The 24,910-nt window shown below is 36.1% G+C and overlaps 1 protein-coding gene across 1 annotated transcript in view; it reads left to right on the top strand.

Moving 5' to 3' along the window:
* Nucleotides 1-24,910, top strand: part of ADAMTS3 (ADAM metallopeptidase with thrombospondin type 1 motif 3) — a 279,671-nt gene that overhangs the window by 113,243 nt on the left and 141,518 nt on the right. The window contains exon 5 of the mRNA XM_057729161.1: nucleotides 13,811-13,967. Within this exon, the coding sequence (XP_057585144.1) occupies nucleotides 13,811-13,967 (157 nt within the window). The remainder of the gene's footprint in view (nucleotides 1-13,810; nucleotides 13,968-24,910) is intronic.

The following is a 24,910-nucleotide window of genomic DNA, read 5'->3' as shown; positions in this document are numbered from 1 at the left end:
AAACCATCCTACAGTCTTAACAGTTCATGTTCCATTTTTTAATTCCTTAATATGTTCTCAGCTTTCCATCTAGTGTTGATGATGCCTCCCAAGTTCCTTTGCTATTATCCCCATTCAATTTCTGTTATAATCTCTTGCCTCATCTCAGGACTAACCTTCTGTTCCAGCCAGACTTTCCGTTGAGTTCTTTTAACAGTTTTGGAAGCTTTGTCTCTGTCACTAGAGCTTCTCTCTCTTAGCTATGCAACTTAGTCTGAACAATTGAAAATAATATATAAGGATCAAATATTTGCTTTCATTCACTACTTGCTTTTTCTACCTTAACTTTATTTCCATTCTTTGTTTTCCATTATTATGTAACAAACAACCCAAACTTGGGGTAAAACAACAGCTATTTTATTATGTTCTTGGATTTTTGTGTGGTAGGAATTCAGAGAGGGCAAGTGTGAATGATTTGCCTTTGCTCCAAAATGTCTGCATCCTCATCTGGGAATGCTCAAAAGAATGGAGTGATTTGAATGGCTGAGTGTTGGGACTATATGGAGGTTTCTTCATTCACATGTCTGGTGACTAGGCTGAGTGATTCAAAGGCTTGGACTATTACTAGGGCGCCTACACATGGCCTCTTCATGTGGCTTGGGTCTCTGACAGTGTGGCACTTGGATCTGAGAGGAAGCATCTGGGAAGAGAGTGCTCCTTGAGGCTGAGGAAGAAGCTTCAAGATTCTTCCAAACTAGGCTCAGAAATCATGCAATGAGACCTGCATCTCTCTCTTTTTTTTTTTTTTTTTCCTTTACAAGTGAATCACAAAAGCTGGCCTGGGTTCAAAGGGAGGGCAATTAAACTCTTCCTCTTGATGGGACAGTGGCAGAGTCATACTGAAGAAAGCAATGTGGAATGAGAGACTGTGTTGTGGGCCATCTTTGGAAAATAAAATCTACCACATTGACCTATATCTAATTCATGGGATTTCCTCTGTTTAAGTCAATGCAGTTGAAATGCCCAGAGGCCTTGTTACTCAAAGTGTTGTTCAAAGACCAGAAGCATCCACATCACCTGGGAGTTTTTTCGAAATATAGAATCTCAGACCACTGAGTCAGAATCTGTATGGACGAGATCTCCAGGTGATTCATTTACACTTTAAAGTTTGAGAAACACTGGCCTGTGAGACATTGACCATGACACCGGCTTGCCAATATCCACCTAATGGCAGAAAAATAGCAAGTGCTAAAAGAATAGCTGAATTGATCTGGATTAAATTCCTATTTGCAAGCAGAATTTCTGTACTTTAAATTATATGTCATTACTGATTTTAATTCTATTAATGTTAATTGTGATCTAGCTTATCTTTTTAAGAACAGTGAATATATCTTCAATATGTACCCTCAAAATGTAATTTAATGCACAATCCTAGCTATAATAATTATTAATCATTAATCTCCTTGACTCAAGAGGGTTTGGAATGGCTATGTACTTTAGTGTGTATTAATAATGTTATAATGCTATTTTGAATAATTTCTAAGATCAAAACATTAGGTTCTTTTGGAATTTACATTCCTCAAACTGTTTTTTAATTGTTGGAATTTATAAAGCTTTTTCTTTCCTGTGACAGCTGACTGTTAGTAGATATCTATTTTCTACTAATGAAAAAATATGATTTTTATTTTTCTTATAGTTTAAGACAGCCTGACTTATCCTGCAAACTCTTAAAAACCTGAGAAATGTGTGTATATATATATATATATTATTATATCTTTAGTAGATGACTATTATGTAGAGTTCAATTCATAGATTCCATTTACTCATGTTTTCTTTAAATAGTTAGCTTCTTAAAATTTATTTTATCATAGGGAAGTAAATATCCCCAAACTCATTTTGATTGGCACCTTATTTTTTAAGCAATTTTTCTCAAACTCTAATTTCCAGATTACCACTATTTACAGCATTTAAAAAGAAGTGCTTGTTAAAATTGCAGATTTCTGAACTCCATCCCAGTCCTTTTGAATCACACTCTGGAGTTGAAACATGGAAAAATCTCTGAGGTTGGGACCTAATTTCTTTGTCACACTAAAGTTTGCGACCTACTTTACATTAATCTTATAATCATATTTCAAGTCATTTATCATGGGAATAAGCGGGTCTTGGGATATTGGCAGGGAACAGCTTTTCAAATACATGTCTTTCCTGAGAGCTCTACTATTGGAATATAATTTAATTGGAAGTCATTTTAGTGATTAATCCACTAAACTCTTGTAATTTTTCAGATTATGAAACTGAGCACCAAAGAACTTAAATGACTTTTCAAAAGTCATACTAATTAGTAGCAAAGCTCTGATCAGAGCCCACATCTTGTGTGAATCAACCAAGATTCCTCTTTTATGCGCTCTAAGCTGGGGTCACCTTATCTTTAAGCCTGGCAGTTAGGTAAGTTAATGACAAGATCATAAAGGAAGTCCTGAACATTTAATCAGAAGAGATCTACTGGCTTTCTGAATTGATCATGTTAATAAAATAAACATTCGCAGTCTTTTATCCTATTAGTCATCTAATTTAAGTTTTTTCTTAGTGATATTTTGTATGTCCTCATCATGACTTGGGGGAAATTACTAGATTAAATACCTTCGCATGAAAAATGAAAAACCAAATCAGATACACTAGGTATGAATTATTCTCTTTATGATAAGGAAACAAAGTTTTCTTTAAATGAATAAAATATTTATATGCCATAAACTCCACAAATGTCAAACGCTTATGGAAATCATTTTCTAGAGAGTTTTAAGACTTTCTGAAAATTAGGGTAGGAGAAGCCTCTCCCCACATCCATCTCAAGATTCAGTCCCCTCCGCACTCTCTTCCACTTCTTCACTTTTGTATCCCATCCTTTCCCTTTGTGATCGTATTGATATAAGCACGGTAGCTATGGGTGAGCCACAGTAGCTCTGGGTGAGCCACATGATTTCTTTTTAGATTGTTCAATCATTCAACTAACTTTTATATCTCAAAAAGCCATTAAGAGTGTTACACAATTTCACTTTTTCAATTTTCTGCTTCCCTCTACAAAAGAAAATATCAACTGTATTTTCTGTGCCTTGACATTTTGGGACATTTTACCTTTATAAACATTTAGCAGCAGATTTATCCTGACTGTGGAGGCACAGCCGTATGAGGCACATATTATTCTGGAGGTGGGGAGGGGCCTGGCATGGATTTTTACTGTCTAGTGAAAGGCACAAGGGCTTCTCAGAAGTTCCTGCTCTGTCTCTCTGCCTCTCACTTATGCTCATTTTCTCAAATTTCTGAATTTGGAGCCTAAAGCTTGGTTGGACTAACTTTTCTTCTTTCATTTTTTTTTCATTAAAAAATTTTTTTTGCTCTTTTGTTCTTCTCTTAGCTGCTTTGATTTAGTTTTGTTGTTGATGTTTATTTGGTTTGCTTTATGTTTTACAAAGCAATGAGAGGAAATAAATAACAGAAAGCATGCTGTTTTGGTTCACATAAGTCCTCTGCTAAGATTATTGAGGTTATATTTTGGGTGTGTATATTTATTAATATAGGTGGGAATCCCTAGCTACACAAAATCAACACCTAAATTAAAAATAAATACATTTAATATTTATATTTTGTATTGTACACCATAAATCATTAAGAAATTAGAGTTATGAACTGTCACATTTTGCTAGAAATGGTAAAAATAATTTATCCTCAACTTTTTAAGGAATACTCAGATATTTGTGAAATATTGAATAATGCTAAATAGATAGTGTTAATACATTTAATCTTATACACATTTTCAGAAAAATATGCTTTCTTGTTTCAAATTAAACCATAATGTATTAGTTTTAGTTTGCAAATATAGTCTTGTACTTTAACTCAACAAGTACCTACCTCCTTTAATATGATGATGATATGGGCTATTTTATATGCATTTGCCCAGTAAAATATTGAAAATGGAAGGGAAAACAAGAGCAGGAAAACTAACGTCCAAGAGAAGTTCATTATCCACGGTCTCATGACACAAGATTATCTTAAAGATAGAATACAAATTTGACTCTGAGTTTTCTCACAGATATTGGTTAATTACGTAATATGAAGTGCTTATGAAATAAAAATGAACCAGTTTCTCAGGAGAAGAAAATTACTAAAATCTGAGAGATTTTTTTTTCCCCTGGATTCTCACATGGCAAACAGAGTATGATATTAGAAAGGTCTTCAGCAACAAACATACTGTTATTATGAGAAGGAGCTTCCTGAGACTCTTTTGTGTAATCTCCTTCATCATAGGCGGATGTCTTAGTGCTTTACTTAGCTGAGTGAAAACAGTCTTATTAGGGTCCCAAATAATGGTGGCTTGGCTTAATGGAGGCAGGGGCTGGTCATGGAGATGAGAAAAAATAAAGCAATTAGACTGGATGTATAGAAAATTCTTTCACCTTTAGGAAATCTTCCTAGAATTTTATTTCTTGCAACCTAGATTTTATAAGAATCAGACAGCCGAGGGTTGGAGATTATGCTGTATAACTAAGGAGCTGAAATGGTGATGTCTAATGTTGCTGGTTAAGGTTAGACCCATTTGCTTTAGCAATTAATTGAATCAAAATTAATTAATTGAGTCACGATTAATTGAGTTAAATGGCATGTCCTTTTTTTTTTTTTTTTCCTGTAATTTAGGACTCCAACTTTAACACCTGCCTAGTGGAGGACCTATTCACTCCCTTCATGGAAAAGATTCTGCAAATATACATTTAGTGTCATCAGCTTGCGGAGGTTTATGTTAGATGCTGTTGAGATTCAGAAGTCATTCAGAAGGATCATTACTGAATGAAATGCCAGCCAAATGCAAAGATAAATATTGAATTTGATTCCATTTATATTTTAGTTCAGCTGACGTCTTACTCAACATCTCTTACTTTCTAGACAATAGCGCAATTGACATAAATAATTATAATAAAAGATTGACTGTGATAAGTACCATAGACATATAGATAAAATGCTGGGAGTCCAAAAAGAGTAAAAGTTATTTTTGGCTTTGAAATAAGGGGAGGCTTTGTGGAAACTGGTTGCATGGTGTGGAGGGTATTTTAGCTGCTTCTTAATCTTCATAAGCTTTATCCAAGTGCATCCCAAATAATAAGCTTCTTTATGTAAATAAATAGTCCTTTGGTTAACAAATACAACTGTGTCAGTTCTCCTCATTCTGAACTATTTCGCTTTCTCTAATGCCTTCTCTGTGGAAATTTGGGGGAATGTCATTGAAAAACTCCCTGAAATTCAAGAAAGATGTGGAAATCATATTCATATTCAATATAATAACCTGTCCATTCTGATAAAATGGAACTAGGCAATGTGCTTTATTGACATAGCAATAGAATAAATGTTGGAAGAAGTAACACCAGTGAAGTGGTGATTCTCAAAATGTGTTTTTGTGAACCTTAGTGAGCTAAGATGGAGTTGTCGTACCACTAAGGTATAATGATAGTCTTTCTTGAGTATTATATCTATTCTCTCTCACATTCATACACATTAATATAAAATTTTCTGTGTTCTTCTAGACATTTAAAACTAAACTAAGTTTAATTAATTAGTTTAATTAAAACTTAAACTAGACATTTAAAATTTATTACTATTTTCCGATGTTGTGACCTAGTATAAGATTGTAACCAATTTAGCACAAAAATAACGGATATTCAGTTAGCTTCAGCTTCAATTATGTATTATACTATTTGCTGCATATTAACTGGCATTCTAAAAAAAAGCTACCTAGCTCTCCTCTCCATCCTTAATAGATTTGAGAATCACTTCAGCAAAATAACATTTAGGTGTCACAACTAAAAATAGAATGTTTCCATAGCATAAGATTTTTAGAATACCTGGCACAGAATTTTCAAAAAACCTTAGTAAATCTTGTTGAAACTTGTTTTTGAATGTCTCTAATACTGATTTTCATTTTAAACCAAGTTGAACTCAATTTAGTCTTTTCTTAGTGACTGCTGCTTATTATTGTCGACATATAAAGACTAGAGTTTCACATTTGTGGTAGAGCTTTATGGTTTACAAAGGGCAGTCATAGACATTATCTCATCTGAAACTCCTTGGACCCCACACACATTACTCTTGTTTGCCATTTGCGTTCTGATGAGTAGGAAACCATCTAACCTGGTTTAGTAGCATTGGGTGTCAAATATGGCTGTAAGGACCTCTCCTAGTGAGTAAGGAGGGTGGCCTTTTTTGATAGCTGTTTCCATGCTCAGAAGCTATTTGGCTTAATTCTGGATTCTTGGCAGTGTTTGAGCTAAGTGATGTAGCTGGAAGAGTTGACCAGATGAGAAGGAAATTATGCAGCTGGCTTTTTAGCATAGATCATTGTTTTATAAATATCCCCTATAAATTGATGTCAAAAGGATAGTGTGAAGATTTAATTAAAATGTAATCAAATATGTTTAATATAATATGCTTAATGCTGTACTAAACATAGTAAATATTTAAAATATTAATCTGTGTTACATTTTGGAAAATAATTTGAGAAGTACCATAAATATTTCCTGTATTGTTACATGAGATCACAGAATGGTAAATGTGGACGGCTTTGTGTCATAAAGGGAAATTTATGAAATAGTGTGTTGAGACCATACATCAATTGAATAACATTAGAGACAGATAAGAAATGATTGCATCTGTTTAAACAGAATCCTTTATGACCATATGTAATCTCATGTGTGACATTTCTATATATTTCTAAGTTATTTAAAAGTTGTAAATTTCTGGCAGCATTGGAAATAATGCCAATACTTAGAATGTCAAAGTCTTGGGACTTTTTTTATTTTACACACATTGGGTTTGATTCCTTTAAGTCACTCCATTTTATCCTGTGACTTAAAATTGTGAGGACCTGAGAGCAGGAGTGTGAGTTGTTCAGTATTAGAGTGCGACAATACATGATCTTTGAGCTTCCAGAAATGTTTGTTGAATGCATAACTACCTAAACGAATATCTTCGTGGATAAAAGAGCCTTTACTACTTACCTATTAGTACTGATAATTTTTTGCATGGATCAGTCTTGTCAAAAAACACGAGTACCTTTTTTTCCTTTAATTGAAGTATAGTTGATTTACAATATTATGTTAGTCTCAGGTGTATAGCAAAGTGATTTAGTTATGTATATATTTTAGATTATATTCCATTATAGGTTATTACAAGATATTGAATATAATTCACTATACTATGCAGTAAATCCTTATTGCTTATCTATTTTACATATAATAATTTGTATCTGTTTGTATTCATACTCCTAATTTGCCCCTCCTTCCCTCCTTCTCCCCTTTGGTAACCATAAGTTTACTTTCTATGTCTGTGAGTCTGTTTCTCTTTTGTAATAGAATCATTTGTCTTATTATATTCCACATATAAGTGATATCATACAGCATTTGTCTTTCTCTGTCTGACATTTCACTAAGCATGATATTCTCTAGGTCCAGCCACATTGCTGGAAATGTCAGTATTTTATTCTTTTTTATGGATGAGTAATAGTCCATATAATATAATATATATATTCCATATATGTATTATAATGGAATATACATATTCCATTATAATATATATATGACCCATCTTCTTAAGCCAGTCATCTGTTTATGGGCAGTTGGGTTGTAAAAAATACAGAAGATTATTTTTTAAATAGTCACTCCATTTTTGGTAGCAACTGAGGGAGAAAAATCAATATGGTGTGGTGGGAAGAGCAGCAGAAATATCTACCTATAATGTCTCTGAGTAGTCTAGGACCTGAAATATATGTGACTTTATCACCTGCTCTTTCCATAACTCACTGTAATATCTCCTCAGCCCCCGCTGTACTCTAGACACTTCTGTTTGTCTAGTTTTCTTCTCACAGTCTTCATTTTTTGTGTCATCTTTACTGCAGTTACTTTTACTTTGATGAAACTCTCCTGTTTTGATGCCTGTGACACTCTGTTTTCCTTCCATATGTCTTGCCATTCCTTTTCATTTTCCTGCTAAGATATTTTATTTTCACTTGTCCATTTCTTACATTAATTTCTTCTCCCGCCCTCCCTCAAATATTAGGCATCTGCTTCAAACCAGACACTGTCCTGGGCCCTGGGATACAGCAGTGATTTTGACAGAGTCTGTGCTTGATGACGTTTATGTTCCAAAAGGGTGACAGACAATCATGTAGGTAATGGCTTGCAAGAAAAAAGGCTGGGATAGGGAGAAAAGAGGAAACTAATTTATGTAGGTGGGGATAGTGCCAGTGGGGCTGGGGACCATGTCACTAGAGCAGAAAGACCAAGGTGTAAAGCATTAGGAGAAGCCAGAAAAATAGACAGTGTCAGGCCATGTAGGGCCTTGTAGGCCATGGTTCCGAGTTCAGACCTTAGGAATTTCCGATAGAGTAATAGCCTAAGGTTCTATGAGCATTTCCCAAGATTTACTATTGGCTCTCCCTCAGAACTCTTTATGAACTTTTCTTGTTTGTTTGTTGTTTTTTTTCTTCCAACAGTTTTAGCTATTGCCTCTGAGAAGATGCATCCCATTTCCAATATATTTGTGGCTATGGCGATTTTTCTGAATAGCAATTCTGCATGTCTCCACTGCAAGCAGGGCATTTTCCCCCTGTCTCAAGTGAACATGCTTAATAAACTAATCTTCTTCCTGCCTTTCCAATTAGCTTTCCCTTGTAGCTTTCTTTTTCTGTGAATGAAAGCATTAATTTCCTAGTCACCCAACTTCAAAATTTAGGAGTCATCTTGGATTGCACCTTCTCTTCCTTTTTCTTTTATTCTCATTTTGTCATTCAACAGATATTTATTGAGCATCTAGCTGGTGCCAGGCACTGTTTTAGGTGTTTGGGATACAGAGTGAACAGAACAGACTGAAGATAATTCCTGACCAGCAGAACAGTGGTGGGAGATTGAGAATGAACAGCGAACATGATAAATGATTAGGTTATTTAGTATGTTATAAGCAGTGAGTGTAATGGAAAAGATGAGTAGGGTAAGAGGGTTTGGGGTGCTGGGTGGGGAAAGCAGGTGGGTGGTCAGGGTGTGCTTCGCTTACTCAAGGACTAAAGGAGGTGAAAGAGTTAGGTATGTAGAATTCTGGGGAAAGAAGATTCCAAGAAAGGAAAGTGTAAGTGGGAAGTGCCTTTCCAGTGCAAAGGTCTTAACACGGACACATGCCTGGGGTGTCAGGGATTAGCAAGGAGCCCATTGTGGCTAAAGTGGAACCAGCAAGGGCAAGGGTAAAGAGACGAGGCCCAGGAGGTGGTTCTGCTGAGAGTGGCCATCCTAGGAACTTTGATTAGCAATCTGCATGGAAGGGGCGCCCTTGGAAGGTTTTGCACAGAGGAGCTCCCATTTTAACAGGCGACCATGTATTTTATTTTTTCCTGTTATTACTGTTGTATTCATTCCTTTTTTCTTTCTCTTTCCCATTTTCTCTTCCCATTGCTACTTCTTCCACCTGAACTTTGATTTTAGCCCAGTGCTTGCTTGCTTCCTCGTCTTTCTTCCATCTGGAACTTAATCATCAGATAAATCTTTAAACACCACTTGGTTTTAGTCCATCTAATCAACCTTAGTTGTTGTTCTCCATTCTACAAATTAAAGTTCAGACACGAGGTGACCCAGCTCCTCATAACCTTGTTTCCCAGAACTGCCCTGCACAGACTCTGCTCTGAATGAACAGGTTACCCACTGTCCTCAAGCGTGTCTTGGGCTTTTGCACTTCACAACCTTTGCTCAAGCCCGAACTATCTCACTTCTAATGCCTCTTTTCACACCACCAGTACGGCAATCCTCCCACCTCCTGAAGACCATCACAAGTCTCTAAAAATCCTTCATCCACTCCTGTTTACCATTTGTTTATGTCATTTTTCATTAAAAAATGTATTGAAGACACATTTTGTGCAGGAGCTGACACTGCCACAGGGAAGACAGAGCATCATAAAGTTAACATTTAGGTAAAACAACCTGGGATTTGTGTTAAGGGCCATGAGAGAAAACACATTGCTCTGAGTCAGAATGATTGGCTAAGATGGGTTGTGATTTAGATAGGGGTACTTAATCTATATGGGGGTGAGGAAATCAGAAAATAATTTCTAAGGGAGCAACATTTAAGCTGAGACTTGGAGAATAAAAAATAGCCAGCTAAGGGAACTGCAGAATGGTGGGAGAGGAACCTTCTAAGTAGAGCCAACAGCATTTCAAAAGCCTGAGGCCATAAAGAGCTTGGGAGTATCAAAAGAAAAACAGTGCTGAACACAGGCCCCATAGGCTGGGGCATAGTGAGTACAGGAGAGGGGAGAGTGGCAGTGCTCTGGGTTGACAGGCAGGGCTGGGTGGTGCAGCCCTTGAAGGCCACGATGAGGAGTGTGGTTTTAAGTGCGATGAGAAGCAACTGAAGTGTTTCAAGCAGAGGAGTGACATGATCTTATTTGAGGTTGAGACTGCCATCTGCTCATCAAAATCCATTTGTCTTTTATCCCTGGGCACACAGCCAGGTTCCATTTCCTGACTCTCTTTGCAGTTGGCTGTGAGCCAGCCATGTGACTGTAGCACCCACAGAAGTAAGTGGTAGTGGTGAGTACAGCCAGGGCCAGCACATAAAAATCTCCCATGCAGGCTTCTTCCTGCTGTTTCCCTTTCTGACTGGGCAGCCTGTATTGAAACGGCTGAGCCACCATCAGCCTGGACACCTGCATGGCTGTGTGGAGCAGAGCTCCCTCCCGGCTGACCTAGAACTGTTCTGAGCTTTTATGTGAGCAAAAAAGGAACACCTGATGTTTTAAGCCATTGCATATTCAGGCCATTTGTCACCACATTCTAGTTTGCCTAAAATAATACAATAATTTGAAAAAGCAATTTTGGCTGCTGTGCTATGTGAAAATGTGAGACAGTGTGAGCAATAGCAGTGGCCAACGTGAAATTCACATGGGCACTAGGGAGATTTCAGTTGAAATAGATTTTAGATAATTTTAAATGGAGAATCAACAGCTCCTATTGACAGTTTGCTTGTGCAACAGACTTGTGGGAAAGAATCTCACTTGATTTGACTTTCAGCTGCCATCTCACTTTCTAGACTTTTCATAACATACCTCACTGAATACCTTTAGGCGTATATTTTATTTATTTGACTAGATTGCCCTTATCTGGAGGGTAAATGAACCATGTCTCTGAGAATTTTTAATTTTACTATGGTATCTAATATAATGCTTTAGATAAGGTATTTATTTTTCCATTAAACTTTGCTTAAATTGATGAATAAAAAGGTAGGCTCTCAGATTTCCTGTCCGTGGAATTATTGGCAGTCATGTGACTCAGCTTTTGCCTTTCCATTAATGTTGCCTCAACCTGGTTTAAATTTCAATTGCCTTCTAAGGGGGAGGGTTAGTTGTGTTAAATTTTACCTGTGACCTAGTGGAGAAAGTAACATCATGGGGCCTCAGATTTGAGTGTTTGCAATAGAAGGTGTGTAGAAATGTTTTTTAATGGCATGTGGGTTAATCCTTACTGCTTTTCCCCATGACTTTCAAGTGTCCCCAGGAGCCATTGCCCATTGCTCAGAGGTTGCTGGCTGCTTCAGTGACCACTGTTTCCACCCAGGGTCAGGCACTCATCTGGGAGAATCATTATGATCTATGGAAAGTCTCACAATAGGAGGCAATTTGTGTAATCCAAATGAGCAATGATGAGGTCTTAACCAAGGACGTGGCAGTGGAAATAGAAAGATGGGAAAAGAATGTAAGAGACTTTACAGAACACTGTGACTGAATGGATTTGGGGCAAAGAAAAGACTGGAATGAAGATGAATACTGATAAACTTCAATCTGTAAATTTAAGTATATATCAACAGACCTGTGTTTCCATGATAAAGTCGGCTAGCGCTGCCTCCCAACAGATGGCGTTTTAAGGAGCCTGGACATTTCAGCCTTAGGCGTGGTACAGTTAAGTTGTTATATGTTTACTGTGTTTGTACTTAGTTTGAATCTGTTTTATAAACATTATTAACCCATCCATGCCTGAGCAAGGCAAAAAAGTGATGTTGAAATTACTGGTAAAAAGAGATTTAAGAATATGACACTGATGCTAAAGAGATGAAAATGACAATTAAAAAGCATGAGAAAGTTGTTGGAAATTGTATTTGTGGAGGAGATGAGTCCATTGACAGGAGCAACAACTCTGAAGGGTAAAAATCTAATCAGGCCACTTGTGAAAAACACTGCATTTTGCAGTACAAGAGTAGGGGAAAAGTAATTGATCACATGAGAAAATAACTTCAAATATTGGAGTTGTATCTGGAAGATCAGCGTTACTACTGAATGCCCACTAGTTCTGTGTTCTTTGTAATGAAGGCCAGAAGTTTGTTCAAGAGGGTAAAAACTAAACATTGTGAAAGAGCTGTAGTGATCTTTCCTTGTAAGACAAGGTGACATAAATACAAAGGCTGTTGTATGTGCACAGCATCTAGGTGGTTGTAGAAATGGCACGTGGAGACACCATAGCTTCTAATAATTCTCTATGAGGCTTACATAGGCAAAGGAGGAGATAGAGTGCATCCAGTGGGAGAAAACAGAATGGGAAGGGGGGGCGACAGATTTTATTGCAACAGAAAAGCCATAGTCATAGACATATTTACTGAAAACAAATGCTATTTGGCAAGGTTTACTTACCTTTCATGTCTGTGCTGCTTGACATAGAAGGGTAGAGCCATTAGACCAGCCATTAGAAGGGGTGGAAACCATTCCCCTCACCCACGCCTATATTCCATGACAACCAGTGACCTCATATTTGAAAATATAGAATAAGGGCCTCAGGAGAAAAATGTGACTTAGATCTGAAAAATATTTTCAAAATACAGTTCCACACTAACACATTATTTCTTCAACTTTGTTTTCAAATAAATATACTGCTGTTTAAATTAATACTACATATTAGTGTATGACCTTTACAGTAGGAATATGAGCCGTAACTCTTGGACTGTAATGTGATTTGATACTTAAGGAAGAATACATTTCAGACAAAACCATCATTTCTCTTCAGCTGTAGTACTGAATAGTATAGTCTTGATGTTTTCTAAATAAACCAAAGATGAAACAGAGTCAGAAAGAAACACTAGAGAGGTGGAAGGAAATAATTGAAGGTATGCTAGCCTTTTCATCAAAAGGATGAAACTTCAGAAGGAAAATATGTAAAATTATGAAATCAGATTAATACGGGACGAATATGAGCTAGTTCTTCAAATTAATAAATATTAGAAATGTGGAGTTTCCACTGATACTTAGGCTAATTAAGGACAGAAATAACTCTGTGATGAGTGCCCCATGGAACTCATTCCCCTCATACAGCAGTGATATGGTAGGAAGATGGGAATGAGTTACAGACATACTTAACATGCATGGACAGCAGCTCCACGATGGGTTATTATGGGAAATCAGAGATGTTTCTTGAATTTATGTACCCATAAGATTTTTTTTGAGATAAAATACAGAGTAGAATATATAAACATACTTCTTTTACAGTCTGATGAAATATATGGATTGTATGACTTTCTTATTCTTACCCTATGTAAAGCTCTTATCCTACCTTGTATGAATTTTTTATTCCTACCATATATGAATTTTTACCTTATATGAATAACTGATATTTACAGTAGCTTAACCATTTTAAATGTATAACCAAAAGTGGAAAGAAAATCCATTAGTTTTCAAAATTTGTATTCTTACCATTTAAAAAGCTACTTGTGAGCTACAGATGATGGATATTTCTTTTAACATTAACACATTTTGTGTTTTCTCTAGGCTGGAATGATAAAAAGTGACAATGATGAGTATTTCATAGAACCCTTGGAAAGAGGTAAGCAGATGGAGGAAGAAAAGGGAAGGATTCATGTTGTCTACAAGAGATCAGCGGTAGAACGGGCTCCCATAGACATGTCCCAAGACTTCCACTACAGAGGTAGGCATCTTGGACAAGCCTCAGTAATTAGCTGTGATTCTAAGATATGATGAAAACAACTCTCCTATCAAGAGAACGTGATTGTAATGTGCTCTTATATAATGTGGAGGTAGCAAAAAAAGTTTATATTTATAAATCATGAAATATGTCTTGCCTTTTTTTAAGAGGAATATATGTTATACATATTGTTTTATTTCGGGGCATTAATGTATTCCTCAAATTGTTATCTATGACTTCTTTTAAATTTTGACATGAAAATGATCTTTTCTCTAGTTTGTGTTAAAATTTAAAAATATTTGTATCTTCCAGAAGTATCTAAATTATGCATTATTAACATTACTTTAAAACTTTTAAAATGAGATGTATTGACCTGACAAAGAATTGTATTTTGTTTTAAGTCCAGCTGATAGACACATTTGAAAATAAGAATGCTATCTGACATTGTCTGTTTTGCAAAACTTTTTACAATATGGAAGAGACAATGTGTTGAATGATTCTGTCGAACTTGGTTTTAAGGTAGGCTGGACCACTAAAGTCAAGTGAATTATGGCACATGAAGGTTTTCTTTTTTGTTTTAATGAGATCTGAAAGTAACTTAGTATTAAAGAGATGTTTTTATGTGTTGGATATAGAAGTTCCCTTTATGGAGAAGAAAGGAAATATAGGAATCTATGTTTTTTTTTAACCAAATCTCAAAAAGTCTATACAGCTGACCCTTGAACAATGCTGGGGTTGGGGTACGGATCCTTCTTGCAGTCGAAAATCCGTATAAAATTTATAGTCTGCCCTCCATACATGCGGGTCCTCCATATCAGTTTCCACGTCCACAAATTCAACCAACTCTGGATTCAACTAACTGAGCATCAGCGGATCATGTAGTACCATAGTATTTACTTTAGAAAAAAATCCACGTATAAGTGGACCCAGGCAGTTCAAGCCCCTGTTGTTCAAAGGTCAACTGTGTTTTCTTTTGCCAGGCCAACTTTCTGAACTAAAGGCAATGGAAATTTCCCCTCGGGAAGTGTCAGGGATACAGATAATCTTCTTAATTTAGCAGCCATCTGTCTTCTAGATTAATGATGTCTTTTGAGAGTTGTTACCTAGTTATTAGTCTGGTTTAAGGGAAGCCATCAGCTTCCCTTAATATGTTGTATTAATTAGAATAGTACAATTTAAAATACATTTAAAATTAACATGGCCTGACAATTTTTTGAGAAATTTCTGGTTTGAAACAACAGGTCTGTATTAATAGACGTAGTGCTATGAAATGTGTGCCTATCCCAGAGGGTCACTGTGGTGTAATAGAAAGAGAATAGGTGTGAGCAATAGCTCTACAGCATCAAGTTGTTAGATTAGTAGTAGACCTTTTTGAACCTCAGTTTCTTTACCTGTGAATAGAAAACAAAAATATATCGCACAATTGTAATAAGTATTAGAAATAATATATGCAGATTGCTGAATGTAGCCCTCAGCAATAATAATAGGTGCCTAATCAATGTTAGCTGTTGTTATTGTTATTAATTATTGATATTTTGTGCAAAAGATTTACATGTTGAGTTTTGTTAAAGTTGAATAGTTAGACATTGCTTGCCCTTGTGTTGTGAATACATTACCATTAATTCTCATTTATAAATATTTTCATGATTTAAAAATGTTATTCTAAATCAGAAGGCTGTTTATGTCAAAGGATAGATAGTAGGATACAGCACTTCTTCTATAGTCTTGGTTGTTATATATTAACAACATCTAATATTTCTTCTGAGCCAACGGTCAAACATATTTTAGAAAAGCGTAGCCCACAGGTTATGGAATGGTCTTGGAGGAATGGAAACCAGATTAGTGTCTACGACGGTCCTCCGGTTTGCTCCATCTGTCATAGTATAGTTTTACCAAACTGTACCCTGTTGCTCCATTTCAGTCCCTGAAGATATCTGTATCTATAAATATCAGCCTTTGGTACTTTCCAATAGTCTGATATTTATAGGGGAGGAGAGATTATTTTTTTCTTGAAACAAGAAAATTGCAAGAAGTATTATGTTTAATACCTATTGTATTTTTAGATGCTAGGTTAGGGGAAATAAAATAGGAGTCAAAGTATATAAGTTTAAAAGAATTGGATATAATTAAGATATTTTGGGACATTATTTTAGGAAATTATTAAAAATATAAATTCCAGTAGCATCAATATCAATATACCCAGATTATATGAGGAATTTTTAAGAATGCAGACTCTGAAGACTGTTTTTCAGTTTTTCATTTGCAAATAGAAGATTATAGTGGAAGTAGGTTACAACCTAGAGTAATATATTTTGGAAAGGTTTTCAGCAGTCACAGGTCAAAGCAAAAGGGGTTCCTTTGTTAACTCTCAGTTATCTTAAAACTGGAACCAAAATTGAAACATTCAGTTCTCTTATTCTATGATAAACCTTAGTACGAGCTTAACAATTTTTATTTTCTTATTTATACAGCTCTGATTGAACTGAGTTGCTGGTGATATCAATTTACCTCCTTTTGAGAGTCTTAAATTGTAACTATATATTTAGAAAGTGTAAATATCTTCTTAGGGTAAATAGAGATTCAAATTTAGAACTTGAAGTACCACACTATGAAGTTTAAAGTCTTCTTTTAACTTCTCGGTTATAGGACAGAGAGCCAAGCTTTTTCATGGCCTAAATACTTTCCAAGTGAAAATTAAGAATATTCTTATAATTTTTTCCATCATTCTAAAATGTAAAATTAAACAGATTCCAGGATTAGAAAGGAATATTGATTTATAAATGAAAACTGTAGTACCACATAAAATAGTGCCTTTCTGGATCAACATAAGATGTTACTTTAGGAGACATGAGGTCTCTTTTCAACGAATTATAGGAAGAAGAGTAAAATATATAAGACTTTGTTAGAAAGAGATGTATTTGGGGGCCATGGGCCTCATAAATTTCTCTAACAGAAAGTCACCTGGAGGAGTTTTGATCATAAGCAAGGCACTTCCATTCCTACACAGTTTCATCAGTAGAGTCCCTGTAAATAAATACTCTGCTGTTATTTTGCTAGTTATCACACTGATTGCTTGGCCACATTCCTTGCTTTGTCAGTTTAGCAGCTCAGAACTGCATTCATTTGAGGTCTGTAGTTTGTTGCAAGTGTTCTAAATTAAAACAAATTATGACCTGAACTAGGTGAGTAGCAGTGAGATGGAGAGGAGTCAAATTGGGTTGAGACTGAAGTAAAACTGATGAGGTTATTCGATGGAGTTGATGGTGGGGGGTGGGGGAGAGAAAGAGAGAGAGAGATCAGTTAAGGATGACTCAGAATCCTAATCTGGAAGACTAGAGAATTCTCTTTCCAGAATTCACATATTTCAAATGAGAAGTAGGAATAGGCTTGATGAAAGATGACAAGTGGGTATACTTTTGGATATACTGCGTTCAAAGATTCATTGGGTAAGTAAATTTTAAAAATGCATAGTGTATTTTTGTAATCATGTCCTGGAGTTAATGCACGAATGTCCTTATGTACCTGTGTAGTAGGGATGGGTAGAGGTTAACTTGCGAGTCAGGTGGCAGATACTGGCTCATGGATGCTTAGAATGTCTCTACTTGCCTTCAACTCTCTCATTCCCAACACTGTATCAGTGAAAATCAAAAACTGAACATTGCACCGGTTTGGGAGCCCATGAAAAATGTTTGCTAACTATCATTATAGGAGAGAAGATGTTATGTCCTTAAAAAATTAAAAAATAAAACAAAAATTATGCTTCTACCATACTCAGTAGCCCTAAGCTATTCCACTTGATTAAATGCAAATGTGTATTTTGACTCCTTATCTTTAAGAATATTTATCTAGGTTTCCAATCAAAGTCACAGCTTCAAACCTGTTGAGATGATATATTAAAGTGGTACAATTCAGCAACAACAACAAAATCCTCAGCCATTCCCATACATTGCACAGATTTTCTTCACTTGACCCTTAAGGAATTTATATTGTTTTTGAAATGTGGAAAAATACGAATAGCTGTTTAAAAATATATTGAACTTGTAAAATCACAAATATAGTGCTCTGCCTCTAGAATTACCCTTTTAAGAATAACACCTAAAGCAGTTTTACATTTGGCAATATAAGTAATCTCTTCCAGTGCAGAACTGGCAGATATTCACAACACATAGCACAGCCAGGTTCTGGCAAAGAATACCATCCTTTTCATTAACAACAAATATAAACTTGGCATGCTTATGATAAAAAGAAACTTGTCTACTTCTTCATGGGGGAGAGTTGAATTTACTTCTTTTTCTGTTTTATGCTTTGGGAGTGTGGAAATCACATTCATTTTTGGCATCTTTAGTTTGTATAAAATTATTTTATATTTTACCGATTTGAAATTTTACTTGGTGACAACATGGCTAATAATCTATTAAAGGGTCATAAAGCTCACCTCCACTGTGTAAATCAGTCATCAGTCTAAACTCAGATAAAAAACAAAATATACTTCTAATCATCTCTTAAGAATGTCTACATTGTTATCAATGAGAAGTTTGCTTTAGGCAGTCTATTTTTTGGGGGAGGAGGGGGACTGTACTTGTATGACATCATTCAGCTTTTCATATTTTTTCCTTAATCCCCAGGCCCTTAGGCTTCTCCCCTCAAATTACAAACTATTCATTCACCAGAAGCTTTGTGTTAAAGTAATTTTTGTAATTACTTCCTACCAGTGGGAAACAAGGAATAGTAAGCCTTTATCTCCTAGCTTCCTTTCAGGATTTTCATTTTCCTGCGTGAACCAAAGTGCTTGTGTTGCTGGTGTGGTTGTCATGGTGCTGTGAAGGAGTGTCTTTGTCCCAGGTGGGAAACATGTACAAGTCAGAAATGATTTGGGAGTTGCTCCTGGTTGCCAGGGAATGAAACTATGAAACAGAAACTAGAATAATGGGAAGACTATTCCTCATTTTAGTGATGCTAGGAACTTCCTAGGCACAGAGCCCTTCCTTGATCTGTAGGCACATCAGTAGGTGCTATAGTCCTTTGTATTTGGAAGTTCTCATGACCTATGCCCTAATCGAAGAGAAACATTGGTGGGCATTGTAACCCACCGAAAAAGAAAATCAAACAAGAGAAATTAATTTTACCAGATGTTTTCTTATTAAATGAAGCAAGAAACAATTACTAAATCGTTAAGATCTGTCAATAGCAAACATTCATTTAGGTGGATGTTAAATGATAAAATTTTCACAGATACATAGTTTAGTTTATACTATTTATAATCTAAGGGTCAGCTGTTTGTCAGGCTACTCCTATTGGATTCACATGGAAATACTATTCATATTTATGGAATTCGTTTTCAGGTGGTTTTGTATGTTTCATCATCTAGGTATTTATAATAATTATTGACCAAAGAAGGCAATTGAAGGTTGAATTATTATATAAAGTAATCAGGAAGCAGAGTGAAGATTAAAGGATCTTTCAGATGTGAAACATGAAAGATAATACTTTATTTCCCTTATTAACATGTCTTACTGGGCCTATTCTATCTCTTCATGAATAGGTACAATGAAAGGAGTGTATATATAGACCAGGATTAAAGTGTTACAAAATGTAACTCCGTAATTTTCTAATAAGGTATTGAACATGGAAATACACAAATGGTATTGAGAATTCAGAGCTTCTGAATTATTATTTAGTTATTGATGTGGCGTTAATGGAGAAAGAGAATTGTAAGGTTTCAGATATAGTATCTGGGTGATTGAAGTGAAACTGAAAGTAGTTAGTTTATCTTAGGGTATGACGCTAGTGCAGGTTACTTAGGCCAAATATTGATTTTTAAATTAAATGTTTGCCTACTCAGAAGTAGCTATATCAATTATTGACTTATGAAAGAGCAGTTCATACCGAGAAAAAACTTTAGTATTTAAAATATATTTGCCTTTCTGAATATAAAATATACCCTATTATCAAAATATACTTTTAATGTTTGGTTTTATTAATTTCAGCTGCATTTGCCTATAGGGTAAACCCTATTTTTAGTAAAATATTAAGTATGTTTTGCACATGCCAGGTGTTCCTGTTTAAACCCTTTTAAAGCATGTACTTATTTTCTTTACATGTACAATTTATAAACTTTCACATAAGTAAATGGGTAAGAAGCATTTGTGTAAGGATTATTTGTGTAAGACTATTTCTGGAGGTTAAGTAATCTTTTGCTTCATCATTTCTGTTTCTGACTAATATGATAGGTATTTTCAAAGAAGAATATTCTGTAAAGTAGATTTTATTTACATTTGTCATTGTTTTTCCTGCTAAATCATGAGTCATTAACTTCAAATATAAAATTTGTTTATGAGGATCAATGCTCTCTGCTTCTGATCATCTTCATTTGGTATTCTACAATTTTTATGTACATGTGTGGCAGCTCTTGCATCCCTGCAGAGGATTCAGGTGTGTTGTTCTCAATCCTCTCTTTCTTTGTGGGATCCTTTTATCCCTGTTTTGCTGCAGGGAATCTTTCAGGTAGATGACATAGAGAAATGGGAAAATGGGAAAAAAATACGTGTAGCTCAGAAATAATATTTTTATTTGAAAACTGTTTGAGATTAGATTATGGGGACTATGAATTAAAATGTGAGGGCTATACTCAGGCCAGAATAAATGCTCCTTTAATGCATGATTCTGCAAGGGGAGCTGAATACTTGGTTTCATTCTTTCTAGACACTAGAAATTTTATTCTAGTTTTCAGCTGTTATTTATCTGCCCTAAATATGTAAATTTAAAAGTCCTTAATGGAAGTTCTTGAACTTGGGACTTTGTATATGATGGCAAGATTTATTTTAGGAATGATTGGAGCCATTTCTCTAAGTGATAATGTAAAGTTTACTGTAGAGATGTAGTTATCTATAACATATTCTTATATCACTTTGCAGTACCTTACTAAAAATCTGGAAAAAAATTTTTGACAAGAGGCATTGATTCAAATTGTTTTTTGTTTTTGTTTGTTTTCTTCTCATCTTTCACAACTATTTTAACCACTTATAGGCCGTTCCAGGTTAACCTGTTCTTTGATTCTGCACTGAGATATTTGTTCATTATGTCAGATTTCTGATTAATAATACCAAGCATCCTAAGATTTTGTGTATATACTTGTCCAAAGGATAGTCTTTAAGTATTTTTTAGACAATGCTTGAGTATAAGCCAATACCCAAGGCTTATTTCTCTTGAGTGTGCTTTATAGATTTCTGTGTGCTCTTTAAATGTTAAGAGTAAAGTCTGCGTGGTACTAAAACTTTATGCATTCTAAATTCAGCCCTCTGTTTCAGCACATTGGCAGGTTTTGTTTTCACATTTTTAGTTTCATCAGCTCTTAGCACACGTGTTAAGGGGATAAAAGCAATGTCTAAGCCCCTTTTGGTGAGACAAATGAGTGATAAGAGCAGATTCTTTTTATGTCCTATGCCCCGTACTAATAAAATATCACTGAACAGCCTTTTAGTAACAAGAAATTAAGATATTAAACTTCTCCATTCCCAGTTTTGGATGACACATGTAGATAAAGTCAATATAGGAACTTGATGCAAATAAACATTGTCCTTCCCCATTTTGTAATGCTGGGCTTGGCTTTCAAGTCTAGTGGGAGGTCCTAAGAAAATCACTGCTAAGTGTAGTAGATGTACCTCCCTATTTATATTTAAAAGAGATAGACTTAATTTAATCAGGTTAAATATGTTGTTTTTGTCTCTTCAACATCCTTCTATCATCTGTGATGACCCAACATTTGAAAAGTCAGCAGACGTATTTGTACGAGGGTGAATCAAACATTATCTGCACTCTGGCTGTTGAATTTATTTTAATTAACTTTTAGAAAAGACAAATACATCATTTTTGACATAATCTTGCTTTTCAATATGCTTTGTCCATCTGTCAACAAGCTTTCCTGTTCCCTCATTAAAAAATGTTTTAGGCTGAGCTGCGGGCCATGAATGCACCGCAGTCTTCACTTCTTCATCAGAAGTGAATCTTCGTTCTTGTAGTACTGCTTTCAGGGGACCAAACAGGTGAAAGTCCAACAGAGAGAGATCAGGACTATAGGGAGGATGCTTTAGCACCTCAAAACAAAGTAATCCACAACAGACTTAGGTTTCGAAAAGTTTGTGTGAGATGGGTACTGAAACAACTTATGGAAGAACATAAACAGAAGTGTTTGGATATCTGCAAACAAAATTTGGACCGATACTCTAAGGAAGGTGAAAGTTTCTTAGAAGAATCATTACTGGTGACGAGACATGGATTTATCACTATGAGCCTGAGAGTAAACGGCAGAATATGGAATGGAAACATCCTCAATCGCTGACCAAGAAAAAGTTCAGAAGTCAACCATCAGCTGGGAAATTGATGTTTACAGTTTTCTGGGATTCTCAAGGGCCAGTATTGGAACATTATCAGGAAAAAGTTCAACAATCAACAGTGCTCGTTATAGTGAGATGCTTATTGAAGAGCTGAAGCCTAAACTTTGGATTAAACACGCAGGACTGCTATCCAAGGGTGTTGTAATCTTGCATGACAATGCACGTCTGCACACTTCTGCCCACACTGTCGACACTGCAAAAACTGTGTTTTGAGATGTTAAAGCATCCTCCCTATAGTCCTGATCTTGCTCTATCGGACTTTCACCTGTTTGGTCCCCTGAAAGAAGCCCTACGAGAACGAAGATTCACTTCTGATGAAGTGAAGACAGCAGTGCCATGGCTCGCAGCTCAGCCTAAAACATTTTTAAATGAGGGAATATGAAAGCTTATTGACAGATGGACAAAGTGTATTGAAAAGCAGGGAGATTATGCCAAAAATGATGTATTTGTCTTTTCTAAAAGTTAATTAAAATAAATTCTACAACCAGAGTGTGGATAATTTTTGACTTACCCTCGTAGTTGTTATAGGGCTGCTATCATCTCAGTTCTACTGGGTATTTTTTTTCATTAATTAATTACTTTATTTTTGGCTGTGTTGTGTCTTCATTGCTGTGCGTGAGCTTTGCTTCAGCAGCAGGGGCTACTCTTCATTGCAGTGTACTGGCTTCTCATTGCAGTGGCTTCTCTTGTTGGAGAACACAGGTTCTAGGCATGCGGGCTTCAGTAGTTGCAGCACGCAGGCTCAGTAGTTGTGGTACATGGGCTTAGCTGCTCTGCCTCATGTGGGATCTTCCCAGACCAGGGATCAAACCCGTGTCCCCTGCATTGGCAGGTGGATTCTTAACCACTGCACCACCAGGGAAGGTGCCCCACTGGGCATTTTTAAAACACTATCACTCACTAGTTCTCTTCCTCTTAAATTTATGGAAGATGTATTCTAACATCCTGTTATCTCAGACTTCTACAAATTATTAATGAACATTTATGGTATACATTGGGATTATTTTTATAGATTTGAGATCTATAAGCTTTGCTGTTGGACAAAATCATTATTACATTAATTACCCAGGGTTTTATTCTTGAGTAAGATCCCAAATTTTTTGGACTTTTCATCTTTCCTAGATATATGGCCCCAGTTATAATGAGACTCAGACTTAAACTCACAGCATCCATAACTCCACATCACTCCTCTCTGTTTCTTCCTTTTGTGACCTTTTGACAACTTTGATAAAGCAACTCAAGTAATCTGAATTAAATTCAAGTTTTGTATCCTGAATATAAATTAAGGAAATGGGAAGCCAAGAAGTTAAGGCGTAGGAATCATGAAACTGAACCTTCCTTTTATTAATAGAATGGTGACTTTGTAGCACATATTAATTCTTTACAAATATACATGGAGGAAAAAAAAAAAAGAAACAGAAGATAAAAAAAAAAAAAGCCCAGATATGCTAAATGTGGATTGCATCACATTTTGATTTTGTACAGAAGTTTTATATGTTAACCGGTACGTGGGCTTCTTTGGCTGGCTGAGTGGACCTCGCCGGAATGATAGTCCTTGTCTGCCTGGCTGCTGCTAGCCCCGCTGGCATTCACTGCTGGGCTTTCTCAACTTGACTCCAGTCTGCTCTTATGGGTGCAGCAGACCACCCTGAGTTCTGGCTAGGACGCCTGTTTCCTCAGCCCATGTGATCTGCCTGCAGCTTCTGTTGTGGGACCACATTGATGCTGGTTCAGCAGCCCTCTTTGACAGGCTCCCCAGGAAACTCAGATACTGCTGTTCTTATAGCCCAGGAACCAAGGGGACTCAAGGCATCCTGGACTGCAGCTGGATCAATGTACTAGCAAATGAAGTGGTCTCCTTCCAAGGTCCCCAGAATAGAGCAGGAAAACAGGCTTTGGCCCTTGGAGGTCCTCAGCGATCTGTATGTTTTAACACCGTGTCCCTTCTCTTGAGACTTTGCCTTGAAGGGAACTGGGAAAAAATCAGAATCACTGTCTCCTCATCCCAGAAGCAGTCCAAGATCAAAAGGGCCAAGCTTGCCTTTTTCTCCCTCTAATTAAGTGCTTTTCCCTCACTACTCTTGCTTCATGATTAAGATTGGCGATGGTCAGGACTTTCTCTCATAGGAGGAAAATACAAATAAAGAACAGGCAAACAAATTTAAAAACCCTCTGTATTCTGGTCTCCAGGCTAACATTGATATGTTGTGTGAGAACTGCGAGGATCTAGAAAATCCTTTCTCTTTTAGCCTACAGATCTCTTTTATTTTGAAAAATCTCATTTGAGCTCCAGAAGTTGAATTTTGAGTCTCTTCATATTCTTGATGCAACAATCCTAGTGGCCAACAGCCTCTTTCCTTTCCCTCCCCAGACTCCCAGCTAGAGTTTGGGGATAATTAGCAAGTCATCAATGTACAAAGGCAGAGAAGATAATTATATTTTCCAAGTATCATCCATATTTCACAAATCACCCTATTTCTGGGATTCACATTGTTGTAGTTCCATACTGTTGTAGTTGCAGAAACCATATATGTCAAGGGGTTGTTGAAAGGG

Source organism: Hippopotamus amphibius, chromosome 3 (assembly GCF_030028045.1).
Source record: "Hippopotamus amphibius kiboko isolate mHipAmp2 chromosome 3, mHipAmp2.hap2, whole genome shotgun sequence".
Lineage (NCBI taxonomy): Eukaryota > Metazoa > Chordata > Mammalia > Artiodactyla > Hippopotamidae > Hippopotamus > Hippopotamus amphibius.
This window is presented reverse-complemented; position numbering and strand designations above follow the sequence as displayed.